The following is a 23,083-nucleotide window of genomic DNA, read 5'->3' on the forward strand; positions in this document are numbered from 1 at the left end:
TATTAATAAATATTTTATAAATGGATAAATACATAATAATATAGGTACCTATATATATATATGAATATTTATACAGTAGCATTATATTATTTGTTTGAACAGGAACTTGAATGGTGGCACTTAGAGTTGCAAATAACATTATTTTTTCTACACGAACACTCTCTATTAATACATTTTTTATACACATGCATGAAATAAAACCTTGACTAGATCCGGATATATCGGAAGATGCAGTTCTAAGTGATATTTCCGTTCGCTAATATTGTTGTTGTCAATAAAAAAATTATTATCAGTTAATTGAAACTCATTTCTACAATAAAGTTTCTGTAAAACTCCAGTCTTTGTTGCTAATTGGTAAATCCATCATCAGCGGTTTGTACAACTGCCATTACATTTCGTGGTGCTAATCTTCCTCGATCTACGTCTGGTATTCGAACAAGAACATTGTCCCCAATTAGGGCTGTAAATTGTTTGTAATTCCAAACCTCTTTTAGCATGTTCCCTGTTTGTAGTTATTTCACAGGAACGTTGGCATAGAAAACATTGAAATTCTGACTCAAATTCATGGATTACTTTTAAAATACTACAGGTGGCATGAATTTTTCCATTACACTTTGAGCAGTTTTCTACAGCTGCGATAAATTCTTTCCAGACAATGCATAACGAAACTTCATTTACACTCATGATTAGGCTTTCAGTTTCTACATCTACAGTAGAGGCTGACACATCTTTATTGGCCTTATTTTCATTTTTTTATCTTTAATAATGGTCTGGATTGTACCCGTATTTATCATTTCTTTATCGACAATATCCACTTGCAGTTCTTCTCCATAAGTTTCATCAAAACCTGTTACAGCTTCTGTATTTTCAGTCAAATTTTCTTCAGTAGCATACTGAACTTCAGTGACATCATTAAGCAAGTTTTCGAGGTCACCTTCAGACTCCAAGGAATCCACTAGATCCTGGGGTAACTCTGTGTCCTTTAGACCATTTCTTCGGGCACGCCCAAACATGGCCTCATAAGGCGATCTCTTAATTGCATTGTGGTAGCTTCTATTCTTTTTTGATTGGACAAAACATAATCCGTTAGCCCAGTGCCTAGTAAATTTGCCTCCTTAACTTCAGTCAATATCGTTAGGTATTGGTTTTTCGATATAAGGTTATGTTTCTGTGTTTTAGCCATCATCAACTGACTTACTTGAATTTCGAACTCGGCTTCCATTTTTTCTTGCATTTTTATATTTTATTTTACCAAGTATTGCGTATTTCCACCAACAACAAAACCAAAATAAGAATCCTTTAAAACCTAAACAAACTGCCAACCCTACTTTTTGCCGTCTTATTTAAAGAAAACGAGCAAAACTAGTATTGGTCATTTTGAAATGCACCAAACTAGTTTTGCACAATTCAAAATGCACAATACTAGTTTTCACTATTTTGTAATGCGCAATACCCGTTTAAATGTTCAATTTCGGGTTTGGGAAATATTTTTTGCTCAAAACTAGTTCTGTGCATTTTTTTCGGGCATTACCCGAATTCGAGTATTGTGCGTAACGTATATAACAATTACAAGAGATGTTGAACACATATACCTGGGCATACGAGGCTTTGGGCCTTAAGCTAAACATCGACAAAACCAAAATCATGTGCACTCCACCGGAAGATCAAAACAATATGCTATAAAAATCAGAGAAGAACTACTGTAATATGTGGCGGAATTCAATTACCTCGGCAGTTTGATTTCGGATAAATATTGACTCTGAAATTCAGCACAGGATTAGCAGCGCCTCAAGAGCATTCTGGAAATTAAAAGATAGGGTTTTCTACAATCATGACTTGAGTACAAAAACGAAACTTGAAGTGTACCGAGCAATTATTATCCCCACCATGTTAAATGGGAGCGAAACCTGGGTTCCGATGCCGTACCACCGACATATGAACGCATTAAACAAGTTGCAACAGAGACACCTTAAGAATCCGGTGGTTCCATCATGTCTCAAACGTATCGGTTCTTGAAAAAGCTAACTGCGAGAGTATTGAAGCCATGGTTACAAAATCCCGCTTAAGATGGGCTGGTCACGTATGCAGAATGCAAGAAAACCGCATACCAAAATCACTGCTTTACGGTGAGCTTGTAGACGTTAAGAGGAGGCCGGATGGACAACTGAAAAGGTACAAGGACATTTTTCACGAAAAGGGCATTAACATGCAGAATGAGTGAGGAGAAGCAGCTCACAATAGAACTCAATCAAGAATTGTAAGCTCAGTTAACAGCGACAATCAAAAAGTAAAGAGGCAATAAAGCAATGAAATTTTTGAATGTCCGTTTTTTAGTCACAGAAAAGCTCATGAAAGAAAACGCCTTGCGTGACCATCTTTTAATGCGTGTCAAATACTCGTCAGCGAGTAATGGCAGTAGTAGTAGTAGTAGTTTAACAAGCGTTCGTACGCTTTTACGAACTTTAGATCAACGAATAGTAGATGGACTTTCTTATTATCAATTAATTCAGTAAGAAATAAACTTATATTTTTTTGTCTCTTTGCAGGTACCAAGAGAAGCAACTCCTGCACGAGAACCTGGTCCAGTTTCTGCGTGATTTTCGAAAAGGACATCGTAAGTACTGACGCGACGCATGTAAAGGTCGAACACACACGTTAAAGTACGCGTTCGTACCGATAAATCCTCCGCAAGATCTATAACTCGCTGAAAATCCTCGCGCAAAGTAAATATGCAGTTCGGCTCGGGTGCATTTGCATGAGGCATGTGTCATTGTAACCCTTTGGCTTTATTATATCGTGACGTCCAGATGGATTCCTTTACAGATGGAGATTTATACATTTGGAGCTTAGCCGCATAAACGGGGCTATTTTATTCAGTACTCAGTACTGTTTCGTTCTTTTTATTTCTTCTCAGTTCGTGAGTTATTTATTTAAAATACTTAAGCTATAATATACGGAGTGTTGAATCGTAGTTTCAAGACGTATATCGGGTCGACAAGAAAGAATATTTTTTTATATCAATTATTATTAATCAACGCAAACAGTCAATTAATGTAGTTTGAATACTGAAATCATATTAATTGGTCCTCTTTAACAAATATATAAACAGTTTTTTTTTATTTTTTAATGAAATAAACGAACTATATCGACAATAATAGTATCTGTACTCTTTAAACATTTGGTACATCTTTAAAAATAATCTAAAATGTCAGTATTCCATGGGTATATTTATAAATGAGTTCTAAATTACAAGAAAATGCATTTTCTACGGAAACTTGAAGAGATAGGTAAAAAATGGTATAATACAATTTGATAGACAATTAAATTGTGCATCTGATTCGCATAAAATATACAGGGTGTTCCATTTAAATTAAACAAGTTATTGCCGTTTAAAGCTAGTCATTATTTAAAATAAATTTTTAGACACTCTGTATAAGGTAGTAAAGTTTTTATTATTGCAATACAATAACTGATCAATAAATAAATTTCAGTAAATATTTAGTATTAAAAACTTTGATACCCTCGGAGAAATGAAGCCTTAAAATTTATACTGCAATTTCACAAAATTGAAGATATTTCGAAAACGGTAAGGTTTAAGTGTAATAAACCTTAATCAAATTTACCTTTATTTTAATCGTAGAAACTAAAAATGTAATAATATATAGGGTGTTCCATTTAAAAAAATACAACTTTGATATTTTTTATTTATTTGGGACACTCTGTATCTTGTAAAAATATTTTTAAATTGTAGCTCTAATAGTCCTTCAACGAACCCAAAACTTACAATTTGTAAAAATCTAGCCGTTTAGCTACAATACTCCGTGTCGTATGTAGTGAACAACCCTGTACAGGGTGGCGCCTCTCTCATACACTGCGGAGGCTCCAAGGAGAACGACAGTTTGTATTGGAATGAAATTTTGTGAGCATATGTAGGTTAATTCAGAGCACTTTTTAAAAATATAGAGAGATCTGCAAGGTGTCCCCAAAAAAATTACATATCAAAGTTGTGTTTTTTGTAAAGGAACACCCTATATATTAATTGATTTTCGAATTCTGGGAGAAAAATAAAGGTGAGCTTATTAAAGGAGTATATACCTAAAACCTAAGGATTTTGACATATTTCACATTTTGTGAAAATGAAGAAAAAATTTTAAATTTCGATAAAAGCTACCTAAATTTTAGTTGACCTTGTATCGTCTGATATTTAATTACAGTAACCATTGTATGTTAAACCAAATTGAAATTTGATCCGAAAAGTTATACAAGGGGAGACAAAATTAATATGGAGCATTAGTCACTTTTAAAACCAAGTTACCCCTTTATTTTAAATGGAACACCCAGTATATTTTTCCGGTGTTCAATGGGGAATTTATATATCATCAAAAAATAATATTATGGTTGCCTATTTCTCAGACAAAGATTTTCCCATATATTTTAATTTTTATGATTTTGCGTTAGTTTAATTTATTATTTGAAAAAATCTAGGTGGCTGTGTGATATACCTTTTGTTAATTTAATAAAAAATAATATAATTACGCGACAAAAATTAGCTAGATGAAATCAAATGCTCAAAATGCTTCCTTTCCTGTTTACTGCATAAAATGATTGTCTTTTCACAAGGATCTTTTCATTTTTAAAGGCATATGTGGAGTTTACCTCGAAAAGCAGCTACAATGATTTTGTCTCATGTTGTCGACATTAGTTGATCGAGTTTTGTATTTGTAGAACTCTCTATATTTTTAGTGCTCTAAAATAACCTACATATGCTCACAAAATTTCATTTCAATACAAACTGTCGTTCTCCTTGGAGCCTCCGCGGCGTATGAAAGGCGCCACCCTGTATAATATTCACATTCAGACGATAAGAAAAATTAAGACATTCTTCTGAATATACATATACAATATGATTTAAAAAACTGCGTCAGCAATAGCTATAAAATGAAGATTGCTACCATTTTATTTGTAAAATTATAAGAGGAACGTCATTGATCGTCATTTCCAAGCCAACTGGACGCCGTTTTCTTTTGATCATACGGTACTTTTTAACGCGTTTTGATTTTTAGGACTTCCAGGAACATACTGTATAATGAATAAGTCAAAACATCTTACTATATTTCTTACCGTGTTCTTTTTATTACCGTGTTCTTTTTATATTTATATATTTTATATCTTTTTGTATTGTTTATATTTTTACGTGTATTATTTTGTAATATCTGTTAAACGATGTGCTTGCCATACGATAAATAAATAAACTATATTTCTAATACCTATTATTGTTATTTATATATCTTAGCTTACACGAACATAAAATATATATTTATATACTAATTCAATATCAAAAGTTAATCGCCAAATGGGGATTTTTATGATGCAGTATCACAAGTTTCCTGTTTATCTCATCGATACAAACAATCTCTATCTAAAAATAAGTAAATACTTCTATTTTTTTTTAAATTTATATCGACTAATTTTCCAAATAATCCTATTTAATCTCACAAACTCCCAGACAACTACGTATAGCACAAAACGAAATAAATAACATTATATTGTTAAATCAGTTGATGGTGTGTTAAGTGCAATTTAAAATTTCAAATCCTTTAGCTCATTTAAGGTTGTTATTATATTAGTACAACAATGGGGTTCTTGTTAGTGCTGTTTTTGACCGCAGTTGTCCTACAACAACAAGCGCTGTCCGCTGATTCGGATGGATGTGCCGATGTTGGTCTGAAACCTTATGAATTTGGTGATTGTGATGATGTTTCTCGTTATAGGAGAGTGATTTACTCGAAAACGTGCATCAATGAATTGGGTAGCAGAAATTATACAGTAAGTATGTGTAGTAATATTTTATAATTTATTTCTTACTGAATTAATATAAGCTTACTAGCGTGTACCCGCGACTTCGTTTACGTCGAATTAATCATTTGTAATGGTGATGATAAAGCAAAACAAGAATTTTCATTAACATACAAATGGATAAAATTTTCTGACATTTATGTCAGCGTGAGAAAAATCAATATGGCGATATTATTATATAACATGGTAACATTTGAGGGGTAGTTTCATCCCGTTGGAATTTGACTTTCAAAAAATCCGTTTGCCAAAAATAAGCTTTTTACGTCAAGCAGTTTAAGCAAAATCGTGGTTAAGAAATTACCCAACTTTTTGGAACACCCTGTACGATTTTTTAAAAAATTTCAAAATATGTAAAAAAACAAAATAAATTATGCCTGTCCAAGCGTTTTCCCGAAAGACTAACCGTTTTTTAAATAACAAATATTGTGATATTTGAGGGGCGTTTTCACCCTCTTGGAATTTGAGATTCCAGAAACCCCTCCTTATCGAACCTCTACACCCCACAGTCAATCCATTCGCCAAAAATCAGCTTTAAACGTCAAGCAGTTTAAGCAGAATCGTGATTACTCAATGGTCATATTTTATGAAACACCTTGTATAAATTTTTAAAAAATCTTAAAATATGTAAAACAACAAAATAAAATATACGTGTTTAAGAGTTTTTTCGGAAACTTGACCGTTGTTTAAATAAAAAATATTGTAATATTTGAGGGATAGTTTCACCCCCTTAGAATTTGAGTTTCGAAAAATCCCTTTTTATCGAACCTCTACACCCTAGAATCAACCTGTATGCCAAAATTGAGCTTCTTACGTTGAGTGGTTTGAGCAGGATCGTGATTAATCAGTGAGTCAGTCACTTAAGGATTTTATATATTAGTATAGATTATTAATTTTCGTAATTTTTTAAAATAGTTCTGATTTTAGATTGGCTGGCAAGGAGCAGAGAAAATTACTTGTGTCACAATCAACACTAATGGAAACGTTTACTTGATTGGAGGCGGTATAGGTGAAGACGTAGCTATCATTTTTATTGAGTCGTCAGCTACTGAAGAACTTGATTGGGATTCAGACATATACGTTGAAAATGTTGCAACGAAAACGTTGAAAAATGTTGAAAAATCTGTTGAAAATCTTGAAACAAGGAACAAAACTATAGATTCTGTTGCCACTGATTAAAATTATACGTAATATGTATGTAATCAAAATATTTTTGAAATAAAAATAGATATCTATACATATTTTTGGATGTTTTTTATTCAAAAAGATTTGATGATTTTATCTATTGAAAAAAATACAGCGTCAAAGTTGCCTGTGAAATGAAAATTTAAAAACTCGATTATGTAATATATATAAACTTTTAAAAATTTATCTAAAAAATTAAAAAAAAAAATAAAGAAAAAAATATGAAGTTCTTGAAATTTTCCATATTACCAAAAAAAAAATGACAACTTTTGGTTAGTTGCAATATTACCTTTTTGATTTTCTTGACAAAATGGCGAATAAAAAGATTCAACCGTTCTTGAGTTGATTGAGATATTTTAAAAGCGCAATATCTTTAAATCTTTTAAGAAATGACGAATGCGCCAGGCAACAACGTATTTATCAACATTATACCACGAAATATTATTAAATAAAATTATACACAATTATAGATAATTATATGATAAAATAGACCAACCAAAGACACACTTTTATTCTAAAAAAAAACATATTTTTTTGGATTGTCCTTTAATTTGCGATTTTCTGTAAGTTTGGCAACGTGGCCGGCCCAGGTAAGTCTGCGGTAGGTGCCAAAAGGTCAGATGGAAAGGAGCTAGCAGTCGTGCTGTCTCAGCTTTAAATTCTAGAACTCTATTAGATACCAACCATAATCTGTCTTTAAAGAAATAACAAACTTTACACTGTTGCTAAGACATAATTTACAGACTGCTATTACATGTCTTAAGCTTATCGAATAATAATTATAGTAATAGTATTGTTTTTATTTGCATATGTACTTTCAAATCATTAAGAATACAGATCGACATTTTTCATTGAAACATATTTTTTGAGCCGTTTGTAGGATTATTTTTACCCTGTATAGTTCGATATGGAGTTAAAATAACCTAATAATTGTACTTTAAACAAAATTAAAACTTGATTCGAAGAGTTATACAGGGTGAGACAAAATGAATACTGAACATTGATCAACTTTGAAAGCAAGGTACTCCTTTATTTTAAATGGAATACCCAGTATATTATTTTGTTAATCAATAGAGGAATATATATCTAGTAAAGGTGTCTGCTTCTCAGACTAAGACTTTGCTAGATATTTTCATTTTTATGATTCAGTGTTAGTATACAGATGTTTGTAATTTGATAAAATTGACATGTCTGACATTACTTCAACATAGGTGCCAAATTAGTAAAATACAATATTGGTAGCTTTTATTGAAATTTAATGTTACTATGTCAAAAACCTAACATTTTAATCATATGCTTCTTTATTGAAACTCCCATTTATTTTTTTTCTTGAATCAATTACTTAATATAAATATGTACCTATAGTGTAATTATTACAAATTTTCTTGGGGACACCCTGTAGAACTCTATATATTTGTTAAAAATGCTCTAAGTTGACCTACATATGCTCTAAAAATTTAATTACAATACAAACTGTCGATATCGTTCTCCTTGGAGTTTCTGCGATCTGTGAGAAGCACCACCCTGTATGATCGAAAAAAACGGCGTCAAGTTGGCTTGGAAATTATTACTGATGACACCAACCATATAAATTTACGTACAAAGTATCAGCGGTCATTTCAAAGCTATCTCTCACGCTTTTTTTTATTATTTATAATAGGTTTTAAATGGAGACATCAACAGGCGAATAGACGAGTAACCCTAGAGTTCTTGAAAAACATAAAAATGATAATTTCTCTGAAATAGACCAATTTTTCGACAAAAAATGTAATGAACAAATTTTGAGAGAATTAAATTCTCTACAAGTTGTGTTTAGGTGATTGTGTAAATAAATATTGTTTATAGCTATTCATTAACATAAATTTTGAAAATTTTTGGCACAAACCGTTTTTTTCAATTTTTCGATTATTTTTAATAAAAATATGGGGCATATTTCAATAGCAAAGTTGTAGAGGATTTAATTCTCGACAACTACTGTATAAGGATTTTTTTTGTATGACGCATAGCTCACGACTGGGAAAGTGCTGAACATTGTAGTGCAGCAGAAGCGATACATAAAACTATGATCGGTTGTGCAAAAATGAGTTTTAAATCTCTTTCGCTGCACTACAACGTTCAGTGCATTCCTAGCTGTCAAGAATTAAAATTTCTACAATTATGCATGTAAATGCACCATTTATTTTTATTAGAAATCATCAAAATCATGTCATAATTTTTGATAGTTTATGTTAATCTATACTAATATATAAAATCCTTAAGTAACACACTGATTAATCACGATCCTGCTCAAACCACTCAACGTAAGAAGCTCAATTTTGGCATACAGGTTGATTCTAGGGTGTAGAGGTTCCATAAGAAGGGATTTTTCGAAATTCCAGTTCCAAGGGGGTGAAACCACCACTCAAACATTAAAATTTTTTTTTCTTAGAAAACGGCCAAGTTTCCGAAAAAAACGCTTTAAGACGTATATTTTATTTTGTTTTTTTAAATATTTTAAGATTTTTTTTAAAAATGTATAGAATGCTTTTCATAAAATCTGGCCATTGATTAATCATGATCCTGCTTAAAGCGCTTGACGTAGAAAGCTGATTTTTGGAAAACGGATTGACTTTAGGGTGTAGAGGTTCGATAAGAAAGGATTTTTCGAAACTCTAATTCAAAGGGGGTGAAACCCCCCCAAAAATAATAATATTTTTTATTTAAAAACCGGTGAGTTTTTCGGAAAAACTCTTAAACACGTATATTTTATTTTGTTGTTTTACATATTTTAAGATTTTTTAAAAATTTATACAGGGTGTTTCATGAAATATGACAATTGAGTAATCACGATTCTGTTTAAACTGCTTGACGTTTAAAACTGATTTTTGGCTTACCAAGTTATATAATAATATCGCCATATTGCTTTTTTTTATTTAATTTTATCCAGTTTGTATGTTAATGGAAATTCTTGCTTTGCTTTATCATCACCATTACAAATGATTAATTCGACGCGAAAGAAGTCGCGGGTACACGCTAGTTAATTATAATGATGCTGCAGTGCATATTTGATTGTTAATCATCATCATCTTGGGAGATATACCGCATGATTGAAAAAAACGGCGTCTTGTTGGCTTGGAAATGACGACCAATGATATTCCCGTATAATTTTACATACCAAATTACGTCGTTTTGGGACAACTAATATACAGCTCAGGATCTTTAATACCAGAAATTTACAGAAAAAATGATTAAAGATGATTTAAATCAAAAAAGACTTCAGTATTCCGTGAGTTTGTAGCTCTGGCTACACCATCATTGGAAATGGTTGGATAAGCTTGAAATGGCGATGGTGAATACATTGTTCTTCTCTTTAAATAAAAGATAAAAGCATTTTTGACTAGCATAAAATGATTAGACTATGAAACATCCCTGTTTCAAACGTGACAAGCCTCAGGACCCGAACACACACACACTCCAAAGCTCTGTTAACGGCATTTTTGTTGTGCAAAAAGCGGCAACGCCGCGGCTCGTGGGGCACAGGTAAACGTCGAAGGCGGTCACCACCGTTTGGACCGGTCTTAGTCAGTGCAACCGAGGTACCACCGAAGTACTACCTTAACACGCGACTTTCTGTCTAATTTTTATGTTTCTATGACTGATCTAGTGCCAGTGCAGTGCTATTATGTCTGAAAAAAGGTGCCAATTTAGGCGCTGGTACTGTTGAGAATGGCTACGCTGGGTTTGAGCAAGGTGTTCATTTTGGACAAGTACTTTACGGAACTGCAGAAGTTCTGGGAGACGGAGAAGAAGCTGCAAGGTAGAGAAAGAACGAGGAATGCGAGAATAGAGGGCCTTGTTTTTGTACAGTGGTGTAGCGTAGTTATGGCCTAAATATGTTGTTAATGATAATAATAGTTATTTTTTATACAAGACGATAAAAAGGTATTTTATCGTCTAGGGGAAGAGATTAATTCGCGAGCGATGAATAATGCAATTTTATCGTCGTGTATAAAACAATATTCAGAAATTATTATTTCAAGGGATTTATTACGAGTAGAAAAAATATTGTGCTGGGTTGGCGTTGGTTTCTATGTAATTTGACAAATAAATAAAGCTGTCTCTTTAGTTGTCAGTTTTAAGTAACCAACAGATATTCAGGCTGAGACGACAAACGCCATATCCGAACTACTTCCATTCCAAATCCCGAATAATTTATGAAAAGAAATACAAAAACTTTCAAAAATGGAAGCAATTAAAAATCGTGCGAGAAGAAATAAAGTTTTTAACCTATCCTCGCTGTTAAAGTATCATTTAATCTACCCTTGCGGTTGAAGTACTATTTTATCTACCATTTTTGATAGATATAAGGCAATTTTAACAGTTGCTATAGAAAAAAATGATATATTCACATTCATTTAATAACATGAGCTTTATATACTCAGATGAAGCGTTTAAAATTATATTTTATCCACTAGTAGGTCAAAATATCTTTATTCCACTAAAAATTTGTTCTCTAGACTTCGCTGCAGGCAGTAAATAGGCAGTTCCTTCTTCCGAAATTCCGCAAAAATTGCTGCAAGAATACCAATATTATCTTCTTATATTTTTTCGTGGTTTTTTAAAATTCGTTTGTAAATTCTAAACGACTCGAGCGAATGCTATGAATTTTACTTTTGTCAAGCTTTTGTTTGTATCAGTGTTAAACAACATAGTTACCATAACAACAAACGCTCTCTGTAATTTGATTTAAAAAAAACGCTTGCTGCTAATTTTTCCTATGATGTGTTTGTGGATAAAACGTATTATATTCGTGTTTTAGTTGTATTTTTCCTCTTAAGAAAATTAAAGGCTCTAACTACCGAATAATCGAAAAAAAACGGTGTCAAAGACGGCTGGGGATGACAATTGAAGATAATTTTGGTGCGGTCAATCGCTAGACGTAGTTTTTTTATTTAAACTTTTTTGCGTGGATGAAATGCTCCATAAAGCACTTATAATATAATAAATAACTATTAATGGGTCATGATGCATAAGTGATCAGACGACTGTCATTATGATTGACAGTTCGTTACTCAGACAGTTTGTCTGTCAAATGGTCTGTCATTCAACAATTTCCTTCGTTTGAATTGAATCAATTTGAAATTATGTTACCTTAGGAAAAAATAACGACTAAAACCAAAATGATGCTAAAACAGACATAAAATAGATGAAGATTTTCTCTTTGGAAGAAATTTCATATTTTAACATACAATAAATTATTCAATTTTTTTGTCTTCCTTCTTTGTACTAATGCGCTTACATAAAGGGTATTTTACAGTGGTCAATAAGTTGTAGACAGATACCCCCAGAAAAGATACAATTATCTCTACCTTCTCTAAAATGTATTGTAATTACAAAATGCAGTACCTATGACGAGGTCCGGCGAATATTTTGTTAAAAAACTAAGAGAGAAGTTAAATGGATCTTAAAGAAAATATATGTTTATTAAACTTCCGTTTTAGTTGAAACATTCTCTGAATTGGTACTACCAGCCAATTCAGTACCCCAAATTGAAAACTGACCAATCGGTACCGAGAAATGTTGACCTCAAGTAGCCCGATCGCATTTTGAATCGAGAGAACCATCTCGAGAGGAAAAAAAAACGTGCTCCATTCAAAAATTAACGACGGTCGTACCTAATTGGTCGGTACTAATAATTCCTCAGGTTCTGTACCTACCTGTCTCTTTTTTACCAGCGTTATTAGAAAAGGAGAGTGGTAGTATTCAACCTGATCCGACCTGAGGCGAGAGTCGGTCATCCTTGTCGGCTAGGTAGTACCTCAGTGAAATAAGTAAATATAGATACGGTCTAGCATAAAAATAAGATCATATATGGGTTACTAAATAAAATAGTTATTTTTTGTAAACACTGCTACGTTAATCCAAACGGAGACTAATAATTGTCAGCAGTTGCTTACAAATGAACAAATTTGCCTAACAGACAAAAAAATGCTTGACGTTTCGGAAAGTTTATCTCTTTCCGTCATCGGCAGCAAAAAAATACAAAGAATAAAGAAAAAAAAACTATTTGAAATATTTAAATGCCACTTTTTTTTAAACAGATACATCTACAAAAACCGTTGACGTTCTGTTAAAATGACATTATAAAATTTCAAATTTCAAATTTCAAAATTAACAATTACTAGCTGATAACAATTATTTAATAAGTTAAAACCAAAAACCTTGAAACTTTCTGTATGATTATTTTTAATTTGTCTTTAATTTTTACGTATGTTATGTTTATTTATGTTATGTTCTTTAAAATCAAAGAAGCTATTGCCATACATTACTAACATTTAGTGCACAGCCACACAGAAAGCTTTTTTTGCGTTTTTAGCGTGAAGCGTCTTTTGCGTCTAAAACAAAATAACAGGATTATATAGGAGTGGCCACACCAAAAGTGTCTAGCGTTCGGCGTGTCTCGCAAAAAACGCAAATGAAAACAAATCGATTTGTTTTCTGTAGCGTCTTTAGCGTTTTCTATGAGACCCCGTCATAGGCGGACGTAATATTTAATAATGCAATAAAAATTAAATTAAATAGTATGCATTTTTTTTCATTTTAGGATATTATCGAAAAATATTTTTATGGAGAACATCTACTGTTTAGGAAGATTATATTAAATTCAAAAATTTCAAGGAAATGTTTGAAAAAATGTAGTTTGAAATGTTGAAAAAGTAATAAATTAAAGGAATATTTTCTTACGCGTAAAAAAATAGTTTTTTATGCGTAAAAAAAGTTTTTTTACCAGAAACAATAAGTTTTTGGCGCGTAAAAAAATAGTTTTTTACGTGTAACAAATAGTTTTTTACACGTAAATTTTTTTTTTGCGTAAAAAAGTTTTTTTACGCGTGAAGCGTCTTTTGCGTCTAAAACAATATAACAGGATTATATAGGAGTGGCCCCACCAAAAGTGTCTAGCGTTCGGCGTGTCTCGCAAAAAACGCAAATGAAAACAAATCAATTTGTTTTCTGTAGCGTCTTTAGCGTTTTCTATGAGACCCCGTCATAGGCGGACGTAATATTTAATAATGCAATAAAAATTAAATTAAATAGTATGCATTTTTTTCATTTTAAGATATTATCGAAAAATATTTTTATAAAGAACATCTACTGTTTAGGAAGATTATATTAAATTCAAAAATTTCAAGGAAATGTTTGAAAAAATGTAGTTTGAAATGTTGAAAAAGTAATAAATTAAAGGAATATTTTCTTACGCGTAAAAAAATAGTTTTTTATGCGTAAAAAAAGTTTTTTTACCAGAAACAATAAGTTTTTGGCGCGTAAAAAAATAGTTTTTTACGTGTAACAAATAGTTTTTTACACGTAAAAATTTTTTTTTTTTGCGTAAAAAAGTTTTTTTACCAGAAACAATAAGTTTTTGACGCGTATAAAAATTGTTTTTTACGTGTAACAAATTTTTTTTTACACGAAAAAATTTTTTTTTTTGCGTAAATATTTTTTTACCAGAAACAATAAGTTTTTGACGCGTAAAAAAAATAGTTTTTTACGTGTAACAAATAGTTTTTTACACGTAAAAAATATTTTTTTTGCGTAATTTTTTTTTACCAGAAAAAATAAGTTTTTGGCGCGTAAAAAATAGTTTTTTACGTGTAACAAATAGTTTTTACACTTAAAAAACAGTTTTATACGCGTAAAAAAGTTTTTTAGCAGAAACAAGAAGTTTTTGACGCGTAAAAAAATAGTTTTTTACGTTTAACAAATAGATTTTTACACGTAACAAATAGTTTTATACGCATAAAAAATAGTTTTATACGCGTAAAAAATAGTTTTTTACGTATAACAGTTTTATTTACGTGTTACAAATGGTTTTTACACGTAATAATTTGATTCACTTTTACAAAATTTATATTAAAATATCAATATTTTTGATAAACATGTGGACTGCTCACAAATACACGTCGCGTCACTACGTATTCTAAGCCGTTAACACGTTTCGTTACAACTAGCTCGTGTGTCAAGGCCGTCTCGCTAGCTCGTAGGTCACGGCCTTGAATGTTTACTCCCAGCGCGCGTAAAGAAGTTTCACTCCAAAATGTTTCATAAATCATGTCCTAAAATTGCATTAGTAACTAGAAATATTTATATACTATTATATAATTATAATTATTTATTATATTATACTATAATTATAACAAGTACTAACCACAACACTACAACATAAAAAACTGTACACATATAAACTAAAATTCGTAAAATAAATGATAAATAATAATTATTATTTTTACACACACCTCTGGCACTAGCAGTAGATTGTGTTTGTCTCCGAATATATTCCCCAATCCGTCCATAATTCAATGCCAACATCTTTTATCTTCGTCTCTTCAACGCTAACGGCGCCGATCTCGCCTATCTCTTTCTCACAGGATTGATTGTTGGACGGGCCGGGAATCCACGAGCTTGCGACGCGCGACGTTACTAAATGACATCTTGATAGAAATTGCAGACCTGTCGCGTCTTTTGCGTGTTATTAATGGACACAAATCGACAAAAGCGCTTAAAACGGTAAAATAGCAAAAAGCGCTTGAGACGCAAAAAACGCAAAACGCTAAAATCGCTTTCTGTGTGGCCGTGGGCTTATAGATGCATGAGCAATACATTTATTTTTATTAGATTGTATTAAATAAACCTCTTTTATTAAGAAGCTTAAAATAAATATGTAAAAATATGCAAAAATTAAAAAAAAAAACGATTAAAAAAAGTCGCCTTGGCTAGGATTCGAACCTGCATTAAAGCTTTAACCACGCGGCCACCGAGGACTTGAAAGATTCTATGTAAAATTCTTACTTAAAAGATAATGTTTAGTGAAAGTACTTTTTTATTTATAAACATTTATTTAATTCTGTTTTTAGTATTTGTTCTTATAGCGGCAACATAGATACATTATCTGTAAAAATTTCATCTGTCTAGCTATAACCGTTCATAAGATAGACCTTTCTGACAGACGGACGAACGGACAGCGAAGTCATAGTAATAAGGTTTCCGTTTTTACCCTTTGGGTACGGAACCCTAAAAACAATTCACTGTATTTGGTGTCTTTAAATTGTAAACAAAATATGACATCGAATTTGACAATGACAATTTTCCTAATTTGAAGGTAGATTTTTAAAGATATTTTGGAGCTTTACGTGCGCATATGCACTTATTATACACATAAAACATTTTTTTTTAATCTAAGACAACAAATGACTAATCAGATTGCTAAATACATACAACAATTAGCATATAAAAAATTATTCAAACACATTAAACGAATCGAGAGCACTTCAACCTACAACTAACAGCTTATAATGACAAACGGGCATTGTCTGATTTCTCTGTAGGCAGTACGCTGCTTAACCGTGGGAAACGACATTATCAGGCCGTACTAAATGGTGTTCTTTGCATTTGGTATGACCACATGTCTACTACAATCGCCAAAAATATAAAATCGAATATAGGTAGAATAGAAATCTGTCCTTATTTGATGATGCTTAATACTAGTAAACACATATCGAGGTTTTAGTTATATGCTTATAAATAAATATAATCGGGTCAATTTTCGTTTAGCTGAAATCAGTTATTAGAAGAAAAAAAAAAAAATTTTTGTTTTTAAAAAGCTACTGTGAACCACGGAAAACACAAATTTTCCTGCGGAAATGCGTAATTTCCAAATTTCGCACGTTAGAATAACTGAAATCTGCTATAAAAAAAATACATTTTGCGTTTTATTTTTAATATTTTTCTAAACATTTAAACACAAAAATTTTCCTGCGGAAATAAGCTGTTTTCATTTTATAAGGAAATTTATTAGACTTTAGAATAGCTGAAATCAGTTATATAAAAAATAAATATATTTTTGCCTTTTACAAGCATTCACGAATTGAGGAAAATAAAAATTTTCCTGCGGAAATAAACTGTATCCATTTTTTGAAGAAATTTAATAGACTTTAGAATAGCTGAAATCAGTTATATAAAAAATAAATATATTTTTGCCTTTTAGAAGCGTTTAAACTTCGCGAAACACCCTCCACAAAGAAAAGCTAACCAAAACAACCCAAATGCTAACCAATCTAATATTTTTGCAAAATCACAGTTAATTATTAAAATATAAAAGAAAATTGCATGATCCAATGATTTTTTGTTTTGAATCAGCCCTATTTACGTAAAGCTTTAATAAAAAACAAGAACAAGTACAACATTCCAAAGTACTTATAGTTTACAAGAACCTATATTATCTATTCTACAAGAATTGTTATTCCTCCGAAAGAAGTTTTACCCCACCCAGCACCCCTATTCGCCTCCGGGTCCCGTAAGCTTCTAAACTGAAAAATGTATATGAAAAACAAAGTGGACAAAATGACATTGACACATTTCCGCAGGAATTTTTTGTATTTCTTTACTCGTAAAAGTTCGTATAAAACAAATATAAGTTCATTTTTCATGTAACTGATTTCGGCTATTCTAAAGTCAAAGCATTTTTTATGTAAAATAAAAATAAAAAATTTCCGCAGACATTTTTGTATGTTTTTATGTTTAGAAAAATGTCTAAAACACACCCCGAAGACTAGTTTTGATGTAACAGATTTCGGCTATACTATAAGTTCGAAAAATGAAAATAACGCATTTCCGCAGGAAATTTTTTGTATATTTGTACTCCTAACGCCTTCTAGAACGCATATATAAAGTCATTTTTTATATAACAGATTTCAGCTAAACGAAAGTTGTGCCAAAAATTTATATGAATGTATGTGAAAATTAACAGAAACATTTTTTTAAGCCCATCTAAATATACTTCTGAAATGAAGATATATTATTATTATGATTAATACTGAAACAAAGGATAATATCCAATAAATTAAGCAAGCAGTGGACCGTATATTCTGTACACAACTGATAGAAATTATTGGTACCTACCATAACACAATATCGACAATAATTCTTGGCTAATTCTAAAGCAGTACCGCGGTCTATCTCATTGTTTGTGAAAGTTACCGGATCAGTTTGCTGGTACTGAGCGCTTGAACTCGATGGTATATAACTTATAATCATTAGTTAGTACATGTATACGTTTCGATGTGAGAGTAATAATACTATTTCTTTCCAGGAAGAAATAATGATAAAGAAGCTCTAAAGATTTTACACGATCTTACAAGTTTTTAAAAATTGAGTACCCATTTATTTTATTACCTATAAATGCTTAATTTCTTATAATTAGGTATCATGATTTATTAATCTTTAATTATGTATGTCTATGCAGTCCTCCTCTAGGAGATGCAAGATCTTGTCGTTGGTGGGGAAGCTCCTGGTCAGGTGCTTGGGGGAATCCCCCCTAGCACTTGGCTTGGTCTAAGAAGCATCTCACTCATCGTCTTGTCCCTGACTGTAGTGTCGTGGCCAGGGAATTGCACCAAGACATATAACGATACCGGGCGGGGCTACGGACAGCCTCAACCTTGTGGCATCGGAGGGCACCCCATTGTATTTTACCTCTTACTTCTACATGCGGGGCTCTGTCCCTAGCGACTCATGGGAACACTATGAGATCTGGTAATAATAGTAATAAAAACATCACCGGTAAAGCAGTGGGGAAACCCCCTAGCGACACTGGGAACAGTAACAATGAAAGTTCCAAGGGGCCAAACCCAAAGAGAACTACAGGAGAGGTGGCTGACACTTGCGTGAGACCATCCCCCGCAAGCATACAAGCTACCACCTCCTCCAAGGGTCGGGAGCCTACCTCCTACCTCTAAACCCAACAGGCGACACAAGCTACCGTTTCGTCTACCCGGCCTGGGTCGTAGCTCCTCGACTGTGAAGGACACAGGTCTCCGTAGGAAGTCCTGGGACTGTATGATGAGTTATAACTCAAGAAAGGGGGACACAATAGATCTCTAAGGTCGCAGAGACTAACCCCCCTCCCACTTATTCTATTCTTCTAATGTCTATGCAGTGATTCTTATCAAAAGTATGTACATCAATGCCAGATTTACAGTTTATTTCTAGGATATATCGGAAATAAGTGATAATAATAGCCATCTTATCCGATAGTCAAGCAGCACTAAAAGCGATCAACTCAGTAACCAACAATTCGAAGTTGGTCAAAGTAATATAATATCAATAATTATCACACGCTGTGTTATATTATCACAGCACCAGATTTAGACGTTGATCCTTGTCAAAAAATGAAATTAAAATAATTAATTAATTTAATATTAAATAAAATAAGACTGTGTTTAAGAATTACGATACAACAACGAAGGGTTTTTCTTTTGAGAAATTGGATTGGTTTGCAATAATTACAATGAGTACAATTGTTTAATGAATTTTAGCAAAATAAAAACACTAAATCACCACAATACACCAAAACACTTGTACTTTTACACTGGACGCGCGTTTCGCTAACCATGTTAGCATCATCAGCAGATGATTATAAACTGAGTCATAATCATCTGCTGATGATGTTAACATGGTTAGCGAAACGCGCGTCCAGTGTAAAAGTAAAAGTGTTTTGGTGTATTGTGGTGATTTAGTGTTTTTATTTTGCTGTGTAACACCAAAGGTTCCAACCCTCAACTGTAATGAATTTTAACAATACAATTGTTTTATTTTTTCCGAGTGGTATGGCTTCCTGGTGTGACTTTTGTCTTTCTGGGCCTGAGGATGGGAATTAAATGAATCCCCAAACATGTCGCCCCAATTTTAAATCAAATTAAATTTTGAAATAAACATCCTAAAAGGTTGTAAGTTTTTTGAGTCCCTTTAAATGGAAGTAGATTGGATATGGCGTTTGTCGTCTCAGACTGAATATCTGTTGGTAATTTACTTATTTCGTTTTGAGCCATTTATGGCTCCAATTCAATCAGCAATCGACACGAAAGAGAATTAAAAAATATTAACTCAAAACTGACAACTAAAGAGACAGCTTTATTTATTTGTCAAATTACATAGAAACCAACGCCACACCAGCACAATATTTTTTCTACTCCTAATAAATTCCTTGAAATAATAATTTCTGAATATTTTTTAGAACGTAACTCGCTGTGGAAAAAAATATTGTTTTATACACGACGATAAAATTGCATTATCGTCTCCCGAAATTAATTTGAATTAATCTTAACGATAAAATACCATTTTATCGTCTTGTATAAAAAATAACTATTATAATAACCAGTGTGGAATGATTGAACAATTTTGTCTTCAGGAACTTCAAAGAAGTTGTTTCTAAAATGAGTTAAAAGTAATATTTCTAGAAAAAAACAATGTGTGCATTATGTGCGCATATTTGATGTAAAATTTCTTACTGCCAGTTATTGAGTCTTCCAGGTTATTGAGTTTTACTTTAAGTTGGTAAAAGCAGTCTTTGTTGGGAGAATTTTTTCCTAACGTTATACATCCCTAAAAAAAGAACACTTTGGGCTGCCACTGTAATTATATGCATGCTTAACTTAATTGAATACTAATTTTACCTGTTTTTTGCTCTCGATTTGATCAAAATAAAGATGTAAAATTGCAATATCTACGGCGTTAAAGCGAATAAGGATTTATTCGCTTTTTTTAGACCGCTGCTGTCTCTTTTTGAGAAAAAGCAGTTCCCTCCAAATCGGGACCGGTACTATAATCATTAGACGTTTAAGTCCATGACTAAATTAGTGCCAATTAATGTTATAGAGCGAGTTGATGTGAGTCTTGCCAGTTATACAGGGTTCGGCAATAGTGCCTCGGGCATCTGTAGCTCCTGGAATAAAAAACTTGGGAATTTGTTTAAATGCAAAGCTAAATTGCCTCGATGTTGATGTGCTTGTTTGGTACATCCCCAGAGTTGAATACCATAAGTCCATATTGGCTTCAGAACTTGTTGGTAAAGTAAAAGCTTATTACATCGGGTGTTGCATCGTCGAGCGGGACATAGGAAATCCCATGTAAATTTTAATGGGGTCAATTATTGGCTTCCCTAATTATTTTAGAGAATAATTCTATTTAGGTTTATTGAAGAGCACTAAAAGCCACATTCAAAAGAATAACTTTAGATATTTTTGATTAGCCCGTTTACGAGTTATCGCCGATTTCTTTTTAAATATTTCTCCTTTCTTATGGCCCTGTATTTACTTATGAGCACCAGTCAAGGTAAAAGATAACTGTCAAATGAAGTTGTCATTTCAGAAATTTATCTATTAAGTGCTTTATTATTATTATTAAAAACTCATACCTACATCGAAAATATTAGCCATGAATTACACTACCGAAGAAAAAGTATTGATGATTAAATGGTATTATCAAGGAAATAGTTATCAAAAGGTGTCGGACATGTTTGCTGCTCTATATCCGAATAGACCGATACCTGAAAAATCTACAATCGCAAGGAATATCCAGAGATTTGAGACCAAAGATACCCTAATAAATAACTGCAGATGTGAAGCAAGGCAGGAACAAAGAGAAGATACAATAAATGATACCGCCTTGGAAGTTTTATTGTGCGTGGAAGAGAACGATGGAAAGATCAACACAAGGAAACTTGAGGATGAAATAGGAATAGATCACACTACAGCGTTTCGAATTTTGAAACGACATAAATACTATTCCTTCAAATATGAAAAGCACCAAGAGCTACGAGATGAAATACGGCAGCGGGCGTTTTGTTTTGATATGATGGAAAGAGCAAACACGGATAGGGAATTTTTAAGAAACATATGTTTTACTGACGAATGCACGTTTACCTTAAATAATGAACCCAATGTTCAAAATTATCGATATTGGAACAAAGAAAACCGGGTGTATAGTTTTAAACCTGTGTGTAGTTTTCTAACTACTCACTTTGACAGTTTCATGACTACTATATACCAAATAAATAGCTGAAAATTAATCTAAGGAAAACCAGCAATGTCTGGCAACGTTTCTAGCGTTCCAAGACCAGTTTTTGTGCCTCGGCGTAGCGGCGTATGGTGGCGTGTGTGCCTGTATAGTGCCGTCGAGATAAATTTCATTATAATTTTAAATCTAGGCATGTGCCCCGGAATCCCGTGCCTGCTGCCTAAACACAGCCGCACGCTTTGAATATTATTAGTGATTTATTTTAAATAACAGCGGGAATTTTGTCAGGGGGGAGGTAGGGGGATTTTGGTTGTTAAAATGGGGGAAAGGGATGATTTATGATTATCAGTAGATGATGGAGGGTGGTTTAATAATAATTCATTATTTTTATTTTTGTTTTTCGAAATATAATCAGCTTATAGTATACCACGACCATTGACTGAAACAGTACTGGGAGAATTGTCAGATCAGGAACTTGGAAACACCCCCAGTGGATGATATAACAAAAATATTGGATACCGATGCTTGCAAAACCAAAGCAGGAACAGAGATAGGAGTATTTTAGCTGAAAACTAAATACTCGAATAGCGCAAATACTTGAATTCAAATACTTGCAATTAAACATTTTAAAATTGTATGCTGACACTACTACAAACAACAACTACTACAAAACTACTTCGATGTCCACGCTTGTTTTATCGACTTCGAGAAAGCGTTTGATAGGGTGCAACACCACAAATTATTTGAAATATTAGACAGATTATCAGATAGAATATAGAATATAGAATTATTAGACAAGCGCTAAGTGAAACAGAAGAAGGAATTAAGATCAATGGAGAAACCATCAATAATTTAAGGTACGCGGACGATACAGTTCTCAAAGCAGATTAAGAAGACCGAAATTCTAATAGTTAGTAAAAATAATGATGCGCAGTACCACCAGTTTAGACCCAATAACGAAACCTTGGAAACAGCAGATACAATCACGTATTTGGGTTGCATCCTGAACAAGGAATTAGATCACTCACGAGGGATCAGATGCCGCATAGAAAAAGCCAGAACCGTTTTTAACCGTCTTAGAAAGATCCTATGCAATATGCACCTGAATATTGCTATAAGAACACAGGTCCTAAGATGCTACGTATTCTCAACGCTCCTATATGGAGTGGAAGTTTGGGGCTTGGACCTTGACAGATGCTACATCTAAACGCTTGGA

The 23,083-nt window shown here is 32.6% G+C and overlaps 2 protein-coding genes across 3 annotated transcripts in view; both read left to right on the forward strand.

The window, feature by feature from the left end:
• LOC115891628 (unconventional myosin-IXa) overlaps window positions 1–23,083 on the forward strand; it is a 45,280-nt gene that overhangs the window by 9,381 nt on the left and 12,816 nt on the right. The window contains exon 3 of one of the 2 annotated variants that reach the window (XM_030912144.1): window positions 2,547–2,614. In XM_030912144.1, the coding sequence (XP_030768004.1) occupies window positions 2,547–2,614 (68 nt within the window). Of the gene's footprint in view, window positions 1–2,546; window positions 2,615–10,596; window positions 10,835–23,083 lie in introns of those variants that run through there. The other variant, XM_030912153.1, reaches the window with a different exon arrangement.
• Window positions 5,474–7,094, forward strand: LOC115891638. Its single transcript, XM_030912165.1, has 2 exons — window positions 5,474–5,826; window positions 6,781–7,094. The coding sequence occupies exons 1-2, from the start codon at window positions 5,635–5,637 to the stop codon at window positions 7,030–7,032; spliced, it is 444 nt and encodes a 147-aa protein (XP_030768025.1). The 5' UTR covers window positions 5,474–5,634; the 3' UTR covers window positions 7,033–7,094.

Source organism: Sitophilus oryzae, unplaced genomic scaffold (genome assembly GCF_002938485.1).
Source record: "Sitophilus oryzae breed Bouriz unplaced genomic scaffold, Soryzae_2.0 scaffold_1007_pilon_pilon, whole genome shotgun sequence".
In the NCBI taxonomy this organism is placed as follows: domain Eukaryota; kingdom Metazoa; phylum Arthropoda; class Insecta; order Coleoptera; family Curculionidae; genus Sitophilus; species Sitophilus oryzae.